Consider the following 15,601-nt stretch of genomic DNA (forward strand, 5'->3'; position numbering starts at 1 on the left):
TATGGATATTGCAATTTCTGGACTAGCTTTGGAGTTGACTTTCAAGGTTGCCGTTTGTGTGTGTGTTATTATTATAATATGTCAGTGTGTAATGTTACATTGTATGTGGTCTGTATTGAAACGTCACATTACCAGTTCCTCCAACAATTCATTTAGGCAGTCCAGTTGGATGTGATGGTTGTTGAATGAGACTCCAAGACGCCTCGATTAGGGTCATTAGTATTATTTTACTTTATTATTATTTTTGTTATTTTTTATTTTATTTTATTTATTTTTTTTATTTCCCTTTCCTTTAAGAAGGACAGCTATGATCCTGCTGCTAGCTGAGTGGGTACTGGTGTGTTTTGAGACACTTCTCCAATGACGGGTAAGACTTCTCAGGGCCAGTGAGAAGCAACCTAAGGCAGGAAGGTGTCGGCCACTAGATACCACTCTGAGAATGTATGTGTAGTGGAAGTGATGCTTAAGGGCCAAAAGCATCAAAAGGGGGGACTGTAAGAAATTACAGTATGGACCCAGGAAATTGACTTATTTACCACGCTACACTCAACAGCATTATGGCAAATGGTTCAAGCCAGCTTCCTTCTCGAGATGGGAAAGCCTTTGTTATGAATAAACAGGAAGGGCCACGACACCTCATTGTGACCAAAGGAGGTGACCAACAGTTGGAGGACAATCAGGGCCATCACAACCAAAGGGGCATAGCCTGGACAAGGAGGTGATAGAACTCAATACACATTAAGTTCCTCACAGATGACAGGGTTCTATGTGTATTGTGTTCTTTAGGAGGAGCTGAGATGAAAGGCGGGTTTGCAATATAAAAATACTGTGTTCTTTTATTCAATGTTCAATCTAGCTCCGCTGAACCCATGGTACATCTTTGTATCTTGCAACTGCTTACTGTAATAAAGGTTTTCCATTTTTCATCAATTTTTGAGAGACGTCCCATTTTTTCCTACAGATTCAACAGTACAAATACTCTCTGAGTATGTAGGCAACAATTAGTGATTAGCAGTCCTGGCTGGTCTTTCAGTATTATCCCGGAGTCAGGACCCAGTTCAATCACTTCAGGGAGCATGACAGTTCCTAGGGAGCAGATGATCAGGAGAATGAGCAGCGGGGCCATCCTACCGGGAGAAATGCCCATGATTAGATTTGGGTACTTACGGCGAGTCGCTTTTTAGAAAAATTTTCCACTATACCCCCCTTTTGATAAAAGTTTTATATCTAGGATAAACATTCTACAACAATTGACAATGAGGGACTAGGATCTTGCACCCTGAGTGTCCTCAGTCTGGTTAGAAGCTTGTTGCCTGCTTTAGAGTGAGAGGAAGAGGGGAAAAGAGATAGAAGGACTAAGGTTGGGAGTAGAAGGCTGCAGCTGTTTGTTAACCAACACCCTTCTTGCCTTTGGTTCTACTGTTTATGACCTAACACAAACGTTAGTGTCCCCTACAAGTCCCATGTGGTTTTTGTGTTGTCTTATTTGGTTGCGGAGGACCCATTTGAGCTCGGCACTGCTCTGAGTTTTGTTGATTTTGATCTGGTACACAACGGGGGACAGTTTGTCAGTGATCTCATAGGGACCTGACCATCGGGGTAGCACTTTGTGGGCCAGATTCCCCCCTGTTTTCTGTGACCTTCCAACAGGTTGGATAAAGATGTAGTACCACACCTTGTCCCCTATTTGGAGTTCGTCATGGGATGCCTTGTGATCATAGTATGCTTTGCGACCTTCTGCACATTTTTCCAGTTTCTGCTGGGCAAATGCGAAAGTGGCTTTGAGGTGTTTCTGCAGATCCTCCATATACTGATGAGTGGTGTGACCACATGATGCGGTCGGAGTCTCACACTTTGAGTTGATGACAGGGAGACAGATGACTCTGCCTCTACATCTGTTATTTCAGCCAGGTGAAGCTAGCATAGCAGTAGCCTACACCACTCATCAGTATATGGAGGATCTGCGGAAACACCTCAATTACATGACAAAGACAAACGTGTCATAGCCTATGCTAGTAAAACTATTCTGGCTGCTGAACACAAATATAGTGACTGCGAAAAAGCACTACAGTCAAACACTTCTCAAACTACCTAGGTGGTCAGAAGGTGATTGTTGAAAGTCATCATCAGCCAGTCACTTTCCTGAACAGTCAACGAATTCAAGAGGGTGTAGTGACTAACGCTCGAGTAGCCTCCTGGCTAATGGCTCTTCAAAGCTTTGACTTGGAGGTATGTTATGCACAAAACTACAAGAGCCCTCTAGGCACAGGCCTTGCCTCCTGCAGGCGATGCGAAGGAGACATTCCTTCCCAAGTGCCACTGACTCCGGAAACCCTCGTACCTACCATGGTTAACCACCACTATTTCGACTCTAACACATGCAAAGACCCTGTCACTAAATACATAGATGGTTGTTTGTTCCGCCGAGAACACACACTAATGGCAGGGGTGGGCATTGATGGAATAAACGGGTGGTGTCATGAACCCCTAATGTTCAAATTGGGTGCTCAGTCCTCCCAATATGCTGAAAAATCCGGAATTCTCATCACAATTCAGTCTGCGCTCCAGAAGAGCATTAAAACATTGGTAATCTGCACAAACCCCAACTATGCGCGCCTAAGCTTCACATGCCACTTGAAACTGGAAAACCAACAACTACACCACATCAAATCGATCGATTAAGGAGATCTTTGCCGATGAGGAAGGTAATTGTTTCAAGAGGACACACGTGAACTGGTTGCACTACAGTCATTGGTCCAATGGCTAAGTGTATTATCCATCCATCCATCCATCCATCAATTATCCACTGCTTATCTGGATTTGGGGGAAGCAGTCGGAGCAAAGAAACCCAGACCTCCCTCTCCAAGCCACTGCCTCCAGCTCCTCCGGGGGTATACCTAGGAGTTCCCAGGCTAGTCGAGACATGTAGTCTCTCCAGCGTGTTCTTGGTTTGCCCTGGGGCCTCCTCCCTGTTGGACATGCCCGGAACACCTCACCAGGAAGGCGTCCAGGAGGCATCCGAACCAGATGCCCGTGTTGTCGAAGGTAGGCTCGCAGGAAAGGGGATTCCTTCCAGTTTGAGTTAGACACTCTTGGCCTTAGACGGGGTGACGTCAGTCTGGGGATTCCCTCGCGGAGAACTGCAGGCCTGGCTGGTCTTTCCCCTGAATGAGGGGGGCGTCTCAGAGTTGTGCCGTCCGTTACTCGAGTCTCCAGAAGCGATGCCCTCAGAAGTCAGCTTATAACGCTAATGTATCTGCTATCAACTAATCTCAGGGGTGATATCTTATTCTGGCCAAAATAAGTTTCACCTGCTTTGATCAGCCGTGAGATTAAACTTAGATTGGGCGATAAAACATAAACACAATAAAAAAAATTATTTAGAGTTACTTGACGGTATGTTGTAGTTTCTATATCACACTGCTAACTAACACAAGATGTCTCTTGGAAGCTGAGTGCGGTCCTTCTTAGAGTCTTTGAGTCGTTCCGTCGGCGTAAGGAATCATGAAGAGCGTCGCGCTTGAAGAAAGTCAGCGCTACGTGAGAAGGTTGCTGGAGAGCGGCAGAAGCTAGAAGAGGAGGCGAGAGGGCGAAGGGCGGAAGCTAGAGAGTGAAGGGTGGAAGCTAGAGAGAGTGAGACGTGAGCCGGGCACCCTCTTTTCAAAGGTGGAGCGGTCACGCCCAATTGGGAGGTATCCTTCCTTTGATTGGATCCTGGGTCTAGGCTCACGTGACTTGTTTCACGTTTCAGAGAGAGAGAAAAGATACACGTATACACATGAAACTGAATAACATAAAAATTACTTATACATACTTGTGGTATAGCATAATGAGTGTCCTGGATTATTAATATAAAACATCTACGTATATATATCTTGGGTATTTTATGATTACATCCCACTACAATATTATGCTAGAAGATACTAATTCGTTTTCTTAATTAGAGACAGAAACTTTCTTTCATGATTGAAACAGTAATACACATCACTTCATTGGTTGGTAGACGTTCATCTGAGGACAACAAAGGGGGTGACATTAATACATATTTGCATGAAACATGTTCATAAAATCTCGTTGCGCTCGGTATGCATTTAGGAGTCAGCAGGGCGAAACACGATTTCGCAAACGTCCACTTGGGGTCGCTGTTGGTCCATGCTGTTCGTCCTGTGCGGGTGGGTTAACAGGAGTTCAGACCGAGGTCAATCAGTGTTGGCGTCTGTTGATTTCTACAAGAGATAAGGTTTTGCCATCTTGACGCCGAGGGCCATAAACTGGGTTCGTTAATTCCATTCTCTCACTTTGTTTGATTTTCTTTTTGCCTAAAAGCATCATAAACTGGGTTTGTTTTCTTTCCATTTCTGAAGACGACAGAGGGGGTCACTGGAAAGTGTCATGCTCAGTCATTGATGTGAGTTTGTGTGTGTGTGTGTGTGTGTGTGGGTTGGGGGGGGGGGGTGCAGAGTCTTTGCACACACGCAGTCTGTGGAATGCAGGGTTCTGTCCCAGGAAATCCTTATCAAGGGGGAAAGAGTCTTTTCATTTAGAACTTTTCATTTCTTTATTTGATCCATACTCCACTACACTATGGACAGGTACAAAAGAAAGAAAGGTAGAACATGGTGTGGTACCAAGAACACAATGTAACCATATATTTGTACTGAATAACATTTCTCAACTACAGTTAATGTTATCATTTCATGGCTAATGCTTAGTATAATATCCTGCAAGTTCTCTGAGATGTGTTTTGAATCAAGAACCTTGCCAGGGGTATCAACCTTAAATATTTCTGGGTTTCAGAGTATCTTAGGGTTGGCTGCTGGATCTGCACTAGAGCAGTCAGTGTTTCCATATGACAAAAGGTTGAAATTGCATACTATAGCTTTTATTTCAGATCCTGTCCCCACACACCTGCATTTTTTTTTTTATTTCTGTGTTTTGGCCTCCCATCTACATGAAAACTGCATTATAGGTAAATGAAAACACTCTACAAGGAGATTTTTGACTTACGCCATTGTAAGTGTTCACCTGTGGATGAGAAAACAGAGCTTTTCTGAAACACTGACATCACAGAGCATATGTCTCTGTCTGAAATTCAAGTAGCTCCTCATTCCTTATATAGTGGATGACACAAATCATAAAACTAAAATGTTCACACTCAGCTGGCATTAGATTTCACATTTCCACTGTTAGAAAATCAGTATTGAAGAGTCAGGAGACTGGTGTTCGGCGTTGACTGAAGTTTATTTACACATACACAGGATCATTTATGAGTATAACTGGGTGATTGTATTCTATCTCAGGATGATCTGAAGTTTGGAAACTGGAGGTTCAGAGGTCTCCTCATGTGCATGCAAAAAAGCACAGGAACAGCTTGGTCATCACTTTGTCATCAGTTCTGTCTATAGCCAGTTCATTATGTACCCAATTCAGTCTGTTCTCAGTCCAGTCTGTGACTTGTTGCAAGTCCAGGCTAACACCAAATATTTTAGGAAGACCTTATATACATTGGAGAAATGGGGGAAGGGAAGAAGAGGAGTTTGAGGTGGGGTAAGAGCATTGATGAAGATGATGGAAGAAAGAAGGAGACAATATAGAAGAAGGAAGGGGAGAAAGAAGTGAGAGGAGCGGTACCATGTTAGGGGGGGAATGATTGGTCAGAGCAGGGGATGGGATTGAGGGGGATAACAAAAGGTCACACAAAGCTGCAAAAAGACCTTATAGTATCATATATTCAGGAATTTCATGACTTGCATAGTGAACTACATAGGGAGTATGGAGTAACGGGGAATTAAACCTCTGTGTTTCTCATGCTTGTGTTTGGATGTCTCTCTTTAAGAGGTGCTACGGAGCTCTACTGGACTGGAATGATAATACAATTGTTTTCGTATTCGTCTGGACAGGGATATTTTCAAAAACAGAGGGAGGAAAATCTCAGTTTTTAAAATTATCAGGATCCATATAGATGGGTTTAAAAAAGAGTCAGTTATATATGAACCTAGATGAACATTACTTGTCTGTTAGCTCTAACACATTGCAGCATTACAGGGAGATAAGAGCTCCAACTTTTTTCTCACAGATCCGTTTTTCATCAGAGCAGTCCTCATCCACTTCTTAGTCTGTGGGAAAAATTATACACAGTCCTCATTGCCCTTGTTGTTTGGCTCCCCTTTTTTCCAGTTCCTGAAAACAAAAAGAATCACATACATATGCTAAAGGGTAGGATGACCTTGAAAACGAAGAACCCTTTTAGGCATAACCAGATTAACCATTCATTCATTATCTGTAACCGTTTATCCAGTTCAGGGTTGTGGTAGGTCCAGAGCCTACCTGGAATCATTGGGCGCAAGGCAGGAAGATACCCTGGAGGGAGCACCAGTCCTTCACAGAGCAACACATACACACACATTCACTCACACGTATGGACACTTTTGAGTTGCCAATTCACCTTCCCTCCTTGTTTTGGGACCATGAGAGAAAACCGGAGCAGGACTCAAACCCACAACCTCCAGATCCCTAGAGCTGTGTGACTACGACACTACCTGCTGCGCCACCGTGCCACTCCTGGATTAACCAGATGATTCTAAACTTCTCAGTATGCTTTACATTATAAGTTTCTCACAGAAAAATGATAGTCATTGTCTGCGTTTAAGAAGGTAGTAATGTCAGGCTCCTACAGGTAAACTGCTAATTTAAATTGTGTTGTTTTCACTAGTGGGCGCAGCATGTAGTGTCGCAATCACACAGCTCCAGGGACCTGGAGGTTGTGGGTTTGAGACCCGCTCCGGGTGACTGTCTGTGAGGAGTTTGGTGTGTTCTCCTTGTGTCTGTGTGGGTTTCCTCCAGGTGCTCCGGTTTCCAGATAGGTGGATTGGCGACTCAAAAAAAAGTTAGTGTGAGTGAATCTGTGTGTATGTGTTGCCCTGTGAAGGACTGTTGCCCCCTCTAGGGTGTATTCCCGCCTTGCGCCCAATGATTCCAGGTAGGCTCTGGACACACCGTGACCCTGAATTGGATAAGCATTATAGATAATGAATGAATGTTTTCACTAGTTTCTTGGTTTAATTGGTCTCTTACCCACTGGTCAGTATTGAGTCATCCACCCACACCCACTTGCCCTCTGTGTCTCTGTCAGTCAGACCAATCCAAGCGTTTTTTGCGTTGCATAGATTTTCAGCAATGAAATCCTGTGATAGTAGAAAAATAACATTAGGGATACTGCACCAATTTAACAGAATCTCAGAAACGTAACACTACACAAAACCAAGCACAGAAACAAAGGTGTATACTACACCGAACGATTAGGAACACCTACTATATATCTATACTCCCTGTTCATTCTCTCAGCTCCACTGACCACACGAGCACTTTGTAGTTCTACAGTAAAAGATTGTAATCCACCTGTTTCTCTACATAATTTTTTTGCTGTGTCTGATTCATTCATACCAACTCAACACACACTAACATGCCGCCACCACCATGTCACTGCAGCATTCAGAATGATCCACCAACCAAATCATGAATATAATTCAGAAATACAATAATATAATTTATTTAATATTAAAAACAGTTAAATAAAATAAAGAGATAAATATCAGTTCTTTTAACCTCACCTGTTCTTCACTATTTATGATAACCAGATCTGCTCCTCTGTTTCTGCAGAAATCCCTGCTCTTACTCCAGCTTTTACTGGTACATGAGATGAAGTAAAAACTGGAGCTGAAGTACAGCCATCCCGGCTGGAGGTGCGAACCTGCTCACACAGAACATACCTCCATCTGCTTGGTGAGTTTCTATTAAAGAATTAAGACTAAAGCCCTAGACTTTCAGCAATCAAATTCTAAACAAAATATAGGGCAAATCTAACAATTTTACACAATCTCAAAGACATAATGCTACACCAAACCAACCACAGAAAGATTAGTCTGCTTCCCAATTGTGTACTAAACAATAAAACTGTTAAATATTGCAATATTAATATTGTTGTCTCCATCCTAGTCCCGCCTTAGTTCCTCCTCCTCCTCAGTGTACTCATCAGTTTCATTTGTAATCCTGTCCCCTCATTATCTGTTTCAGGTGTCCATCAAGTCCCTTTGTTTCTGTGTATGTTTGTTGGACATTTTACCTTTTGTTTTGCACAAGTCTGTTGTTTGCTTCCTAGTCTTTGTTTTGTTTGTTCCTTGGTTTGCTTCTCTTTCATTTGTCAGTCTGGTCTGTCTGTTTCCTTCCTTGTGCCTCTCTTTGTCTGTCTGTACCATTTAGTCTGTTTAGCTTTCCATGTTTAGTCTTTTTTTAGCTGTCCCTGTTTGGATTTCTGTTTAGCTCTCCGTGTTCTAGTTTAGTTTGTTTAGCTCCCTGTGTATTGTCTTCCTGTCAAAGTCTCTCTGTCCTATATCTCTTTGTTCTGAGACTGTGGCCCCGGCTGCTTCTCTTCGTGTCCCTAGATCGGCCCCAAGGACTTTGGGACTGATACCTAGAACTGTGCCCAGGCTGGCCTCTCAGACATTCCTTCAGACTTTTGCCAGTCCAGGGCACACCCCAAATGTTGTTTTGGTACCTCTGTCTGTCCCTGTCTCTGTCCATGTTCTTGTGTATTTGTCTGCTTTTGGCTCAGTCCCGGTCACCGTGTTTGTCAGTAATTGTAAACATCCTAGTCCCTGTTCCCCTGCCAAGTCCTGTCCAGTCCCCGTTTCAGTCCAGTGTCTTGTCACCTGTCTTGTCTCCAGCCTAGTTCATGTTCCAGTCTGGTATTTCATCTCCTGTCTCTTCTCCTACCCTGTCTCATGTCCAGTCCCTATCCTTTCCCAGTACCCAGACTCAGTCCCATCACCTGTCCTGGCTCTAGTCCCCAGTTTCTAATCATGTCCAGTCCCCATTCCCATCCAATGTCCAGCACCCTGTCCTGTCCCCTGTCCAGTCTTCCATTCCTGGTCCTGTTCTGTCCCCTGTCCAGTCTTCCGTTCCTGGTTCTGTTCTGTCCCCAGTCTTGTTTACATTTTCTTCATCTTTTCTGTCTCAGTTCCTGTCCAGTGTGCAAGCCCAATCTCCTGTCAAGTCTCGTCTCCATTCCAGTTCAGTATTCTGTCCCCACTCAGGTTTTGTCTCCCTTCTCTAGTCCTGTCTTGTCCCAAGTCCCTTCTCTTATTCCCTTTCATCAGTTGCCTGTTCAGTACCATGTCTGGTCTCCCATTGCTCCACTTTGTCAGTCTCCTGTCCTGTCGAGAGTCCAGTCTCCTGTTTCCAGGCCTGTCATGTCCCCAGCTCCATTTACTGTCTTGTCCTGAGTCCTGTCTCCTATCTAATTTTCTGTGCTCTCCTGCGCCAGCTCCTGGGGGGTCTAGGTGTACGCGCCCCGGGAGTTGCACATTTGGGAAGGGACATCTGTCACGCACTGGCCCTGTCTTGTCTGTTTCCACCATGTGCTCACTTAGCACATGACTCTTTGTTGTTGTTGTCTCTGCCCTAGTCCCGCCTTAGTTCCTCCTCCACGTCAGTGTCATTTGTAATCCTGCCCCCTCTATCTGTTTCAGGTGTCCCTTGTCTGTGTTGTGTGTGTGTGTGTGTGTGTGTGTGTGTGTGTGTGTGTGTGTATAACTCCCTTTGTTTCTGTGTATGTTTGTTGGACATTCCACCTTTTGTTTTGCACAAGTCCGTCTGTCTCAGCTGTTACTCACTTGGTTTGCTCCCTAGTCTGTCTCATTTGTTTATCTTTCCTTTGTCAGTCTGGTCTGTCTGTTTCCTTCCTTGTGCCTCTTTCTGTCTGTACCATTTAGTCTGTTCTAGTTTAGTCTGTTTAGCTTTCCATGTTTAGTCTTTTTTAGCTCTCCTTGTTGGGATCTGTTTAGGTCTGTGTTCTAGTTTAGCTCCCTGGGTATTGTCTTTCTGTCCAAGTCTCTGTCTATCTCTTTGTTTTGTTATATTTTGTTTAAATATAGTCGCTGTATTTTAGCGTGTGCGTCAGCCTCGGTCCTGACAATATACCTACTAGAAGTGAAGAGTTGCTATTTTATCTACATTTGCCATTGCAGGCTATAACTCTGGCAGTTTCAAGACAAATTTTCTTGAAATAAATAATAGTTGTTACTTATCATCCTGCTTTGAGACGGAGAATCTAATATTATACATACGTTATAACTAACAAAAAACCTTCCAAATCTAACTCATGTTCCATTCTGAAATCCATCAACCCCACACTCAAACCAGTATTATGTATGCATTGTGGATATTTGAGTACACTCAGCTTTGCAACTTATTTATGATCACCAGATCTGCTCCTGTGTTTCTGCAGTAATACCTGCTCTGACTCCAGGTTTTAGTGAAACATGAGACATAGTAATAACTAGATTTGAAGTAGAGCCATCCATGCTCACAGAAAATAAGAAGAAACTATCAGTGGTTTGGTGAATTTCTACTAAATATATAAGACTAGAGAAAGAACAGTATAGTGGGCACAAAATCATATTATATATATACAGTAGGTGTATATGAATTTGACAGTGCATGTCAGAGACTTTGATAGGTATCAAGTGTGTGAGAGTTTGATGGTCTGAATAAAATAGGATTAGAACATGCAAACATTTGCGACACATGCAAATGCATTTATCATTGTTGTGGAAAAAAGTATGAAGTGTTTAAATATGTGGATCAAAAGTCCATCTGTAGAAGAGAGCCTGGGTCGTGACATATTCTGAAATGGCTCGGAAATACCTTTATTATAGGTTCAAAAACATTCCGAAATGAATAGGAATGAATAGAGAGCTATTCACATCCTGTGGCATGCTTTGGAATGCAAATCCTGGGGGCCTAATTCCAAATTAGAGCACAAATTCCCATGTGCGCCAACATACTCTCCCTTCTGACTGTTCCACATAAATGCATTTCTGTGGAGAGGATAGTGGCAAACTGAAAAGTAATCACTGTAGCAACATCACCTCAATGTACTTAAAATTAGCTTTTTATGTTTATTTTCTCTCTGTGTTTTAACGTAATCTCATGTGTATTGCATTTCAATTATATGTTTATTTCTAAGAACCTCACAATTTAAAGCAATACAATTGTGCGCTGATTACATTTAGAGGTGGATTGTATTCAATTCTGACACATTTTGCATTTCATTTTTTTATGCAAATTCTCATCTATTGTTTTTCAGTAAAGATGTCAAGTGATGTGAAAAAAAATGTAACAGTGGTTTTGCTTTTCAGTTTGTCATGTATTCTTCATAAAAATAAAACAATTACAGCCAGTGTTTGATTCATTCATTCATTGTGTTTAAAAAATTTAAATATGGTAATGCAGACTATGAGACTGCCTTTTAATTCTCTTAGACCAATATGATACTTAAGATACACTTTAGATTACATTGTAATTAATGGACAATTTAAAATAGAACAGCAGTTGTAAAATAATACATATATGCAAAATACATGGACAGATGCTGGCACAACTGCAGACTGAAACCAGTGTCGAAACCAGTTTCTCCGCATCCCAAAATTTTGTGTGTGTTTATTATTTTAGGAAGAATTATCGTGCCACATGAATAGCGTCTTGCTCCATTCTCTACTTCTGGAGTCATTGCCTCTACAGATGTAGAAACACTCCTGAAACTTTGATCACATTTAGTAAAGCTTCAGACTCATGGTTTTACTGAATAAAGTGAATAAAATGTTCCAATTATAGCAATAAATAAATTGATTAATTTAATTAAACTATTTAATGCTGCTACAGTTAGCAGTGTTTGAGGCATTGTTTTCTTTTTTGGTTTTGTATTCAGATAAAGTAAACACATGCACTGAATATTTACGTATTTACAGTTGTTTGTCAAATCATTAGAATTACATAAAGGCAAACTATAGAAAAGCTATTTCAAAGCATACTCTTCCCTTAAAACACTATTGGTACTTAATTATATAAATAAAGCTCTTAAGAGCTGTGTAATTAGTCTTTCTTTATTTTTCCCTAGACAAATCGCTGAAGATCTCCTTTGCAGCAGATGTTGTATTCCTAATTATTTACAATACGTTACTCTCACTGAGTATGAATAATGAAATATGTTATAAAATACATTTTAGGGCATGTATTATGTATTATGTATTCCATTGTATGTTCTGCAATGGAATACATTTTGAAAGTAACCCTTCCAACACTATATGAATATTTATTTAAATGTGACATTCCATTTCTGTTTGCACTTGAAACTGGTCTAATGTGTTTACCAATCTCAAGTGTCTGTAAATGGGTTAAAAAAAAAACCCTGTCAGAATTCGATTGCCCTACTGCTCAGATATACTCACCTAATTCAGTTAATTTCCACTGTAGCTGTTTTTTCTCATTCTGTAGAAGGTCTTTCTGGTTTCTCAGAGTGTTGCAGTTGCTCTGTAATTCTTCCTTTTCTTTAGTTATTTTAACATTACGCTCTTGTAGCTGTTGTTTCTCTACCATTGCTTTTCTTCTATAGCTGCTGTAACTGGTCTGTAACTGGTTTCTCTCTACAGTCAGGTCCTTGTACCTTGTCTGTAACCGGTCTCTCTCTAAAGTCAAATCCTTGTTCCTTGTCTGTAACTGGACTCTCTCTACAGTCAGGTCTTTGTACCTTATCTGTAGCTGATCTCTCTCTACAGTCAGGTCCTTGTACCTTGTCTGTAACCGGTCTTTCTCTACAATCAAATCCTTGTACCTTGTCTGTAACTGATCTCTCTCTACAGTCAGGTCCTTGTACCTGATCTGTAATCGGCCTCCCTCTGTAGTCAAGATTTTGTAACTGCTTTGTAATTGGTCTCTCTCTGAAGTCAGGTTTGTGTAACTGGTCTGTAAATGGTCTCTCTCTGTAGTCAGGCTTCTGTAACTGGTCTGTAACTCTCTCTCTCTATAGTCAGATTTGTGTAACTGCTGAGTAACTGGTCTCTCTCAATAGTCAGATCATTGTAACTGACCTGTAACTGGTCTCTTTCTATAGTCAGGTTTTTGTTACTGCTGAGTAACTGATCTCTCTCTACAGTCAGGTCCTTGTACCTGGTCTGTAATCGGCCTCCCTCTGTAGTCAAGATTTTGTAACTGCTTTGTAATTGGTCTCTCTCTGAAGTCAGGTTTGTGTAACTGGTCTGTAAATGGTCTCTCTCTGTAGTCAGGCTTCTGTAACTGGTCTGTAACTCTCTCTCTCTATAGTCAGATTTGTGTAACTGCTGAGTAACTGGTCTCTCTCAATAGTCAGATCATTGTAACTGACCTGTAACTGGTCTCTTTCTATAGTCAGGTTTTTGTTACTGCTGAGTAACTGGTCTCTTTCTACAGTCAGGTTTGTGTACCTAGTCTGTAACTGATCTCTCTCTGTAGTCAGATTTGTGTAACTGCTGAGTAACTGGTTTCTCTCAATTGTCAGATCATTGTAACTGACCTGTAATTGGTCTCTCTCTCTAGTCAGATTTCTGTAACTGGTCTGTAAGTGGTCTCTCTCCACAGTCAGGTTTGTATAACTGCTGAGTAACTGGTCCCTCTCCACAGTTAGGTTTGTATAACTGGTCTGTAACTGGTCTCTCTCAATAATCAAATCATTGTAACTGATCTGTAACTGGTCTCTCTCTATAGTCAGGTTTTTGCAACTGTGGAGTAACTGGTCTCTCTCCACAGTCAGGTGTGTGTTACTGGTCTGTAACTGGTCTCTCTCAATAGTCAAATCATTGTAACTGACCTGTAACTGGTCTCTCTCTATAGTCAGGTTTGTGTAACTGGTCTGTAATCGGTCTTTCTCTATAGTCAGATCATTGTAACTGACCTGTAACTGGTCCCTCTCTGTAGTCAGTCTTTTGTAACTGCTGAGTAGCTGGTTTCTCTCCACAGTCAGAATTGTATAACTGGTCTGGAGCTGGTCTCTCTCTATAGTCAGATCGCTGGAACTGGTGCCTAACTGGTATTTCTGTGAAGTCAGGTTGTTTAACTGGATCCACAGCACTGTGATGGCAGTCAGCAGAAGAACACACAGTAGCCCCAGACACACTGCAGCAATTCTGCAGCATTTGTTCCTTGCAGCATTATGTCCTGAATCTAGAAATAAACCATTTGGAGACATTCTCTCAACTCTGGACCTAATGGTAAAAATTGCTCTTAGAAATTGAGGATGCTTTTAAATCAGTGGATTCTGTGCGTTATCCAGGGCTGTTTAAGTCTTAGTGTCTCTCCATTAGGTAAAACACGCATGCACACTCACATATTAAAAATTATTATTGTAGGGTTCTATATGGTTTTTAATTAAATGCAGTCTAAATTCCTATTTGGAAGGGATTGCTTTTACCTGTGGATGTGTGGTTAAAGTAATTACCTGAGTATCTCAGTAGTTTTAATTCAGGTCTGAATAGACCATTTCAGTCATTTTTTCTGAGTGTGTGCTACCGTTTGTCACGCCCTCGTCCTGTCATGCCTGTTTTCCCCGCCATGTGCTCTCTCTGTACATGGCTCTGTCTTTTATTGTCCTTGTCTCCGCCCATGTCCCGCCTTTGTTCTGCCTCCTTGTCCTTACCCCCGTTATCTGTTTCAGGTGTGTCTCGTAGGTTCATGTATTTAAGTTCCCTTGTGTCACTTCCTTTGATCGGTCATTTGTTTTGTTTTGTGTGGTTCCCATTCCAAGTCATGTTGTTCTACTTTCTGGTCAGTTGTTCCTTGTTTTCGTTGCCTCATTTCTTGTTGTTATTTCGAGTCCTTTCATTTATACAGTCGTCATGTTTGCTCTCAAGTTCGTTTGTGTTTGTTTTGTTATATTCCTTAATTAATAAAATCACTGTGTTGTAGCGTTTGCGTCCGCCTCCGTCAGTCCGCCATCCGTGAATCGTGACAGAATGACCGATATATTTAAGAACGCAGCTAGCACAGACAGCTACTTTGAGAAGCTAAAAGAAGTCCAGGCGTATATAATCCAGGTGCTAATCGGTCGAGGACTTCTGAGGAGTCGACTCCTGAATCGATTAACTGCTCCAACGGGAGAAATCAGAGAAAGAAGAGTCAGCGAAAGCAGTGTGCTGGAGTCTCCCCCTCGCTAGAGGATTACCCCCTCAGGTCCCGGGAAATTTTTTGGGGTGGGGTTAAGGGTAGGTTCTGTTAGCCTCTAACCTCAGGACAACAGAGGTAAGGCTAACAGGGGCGTACCTCTGGGGGATCCATGGTAGAAAAAATCCCTCATGAGTGCACCCGTCAAACCCCCTAAACCCTCTACAGCTCCAGCACGTGCCCGGCGAGCAGCACAAGCCCCTGTCTCCGTGGACGTCGTCGCAGGTCCCCGTCTCCGTGGATGTCATCGCAGGTCCCCCTGTCTCAGTGGATGTCGTCGCAGGTCCCCCTGCCTCAGTGGACGTCGTCACAGGTCCCCCTGCTTCCGAGGACGTCATTGCAGGACGGCTTACCGCTGCTGCTCCAGTGTGTGCAGCGCCTCCAATCGCTTCTGTCCCCATGAAGGCGGCGAACCCAGCCGCTCCTGTCTCTGTGAAGGCGGCGAACCCAGCCGCACCTGTCCACGTGAAAGCAGCGAACCCAGCCACTTCTGTCTCTGTGAAGGCGGCGAACCAAGCCACTCCTGTCCCCGTGAAAGCGGCACCTCCAGCCGCTCCTGCTCCAGCGAAGG

The 15,601-nt window shown here is 42.6% G+C and overlaps 1 protein-coding gene across 1 annotated transcript; it reads right to left on the minus strand.

The window, feature by feature from the left end:
• Nucleotides 1-6,068: 6,068 nt before the first annotated feature.
• LOC136708478 (alpha-(1,3)-fucosyltransferase FucT-like) lies at nt 6,069-14,059 on the minus strand. The gene is made up of 5 exons (XM_066683100.1): nt 13,682-14,059; nt 12,284-12,369; nt 10,957-10,969; nt 7,611-7,721; nt 6,069-6,180 (listed from the first exon to the last, which is right to left on the minus strand). The coding sequence occupies exons 1-5, from the start codon at nt 14,057-14,059 to the stop codon at nt 6,142-6,144; spliced, it is 627 nt and encodes a 208-aa protein (XP_066539197.1). The 3' UTR covers nt 6,069-6,141.
• Between the last annotated feature and the right edge of the window lie 1,542 nt (nt 14,060-15,601).

Source organism: Hoplias malabaricus, chromosome 1 (assembly GCF_029633855.1).
Source record: "Hoplias malabaricus isolate fHopMal1 chromosome 1, fHopMal1.hap1, whole genome shotgun sequence".
In the NCBI taxonomy this organism is placed as follows: domain Eukaryota; kingdom Metazoa; phylum Chordata; class Actinopteri; order Characiformes; family Erythrinidae; genus Hoplias; species Hoplias malabaricus.

Excerpts from the sequence above, each read along its gene's own strand:
- LOC136708478 (XM_066683100.1), bottom strand. The coding sequence starts at position 14,059 with ATGTCTCCAAATGGTTTATTTCTAGATTCAGGACATAATGCTGCAAGG. Across the intron at positions 12,370-13,681 it reads TAGAGAGAGACCAGTTACAG|AGCAACTGCAACACTCTGAG; the intron begins GTCAGTTACAAT and ends GAAGAATTACAG. Across the intron at positions 6,181-7,610 it reads TCATAAATAGTGAAGAACAG|GAACTGGAAAAAAGGGGAGC; the intron begins GTGAGGTTAAAA and ends TTTTGTTTTCAG.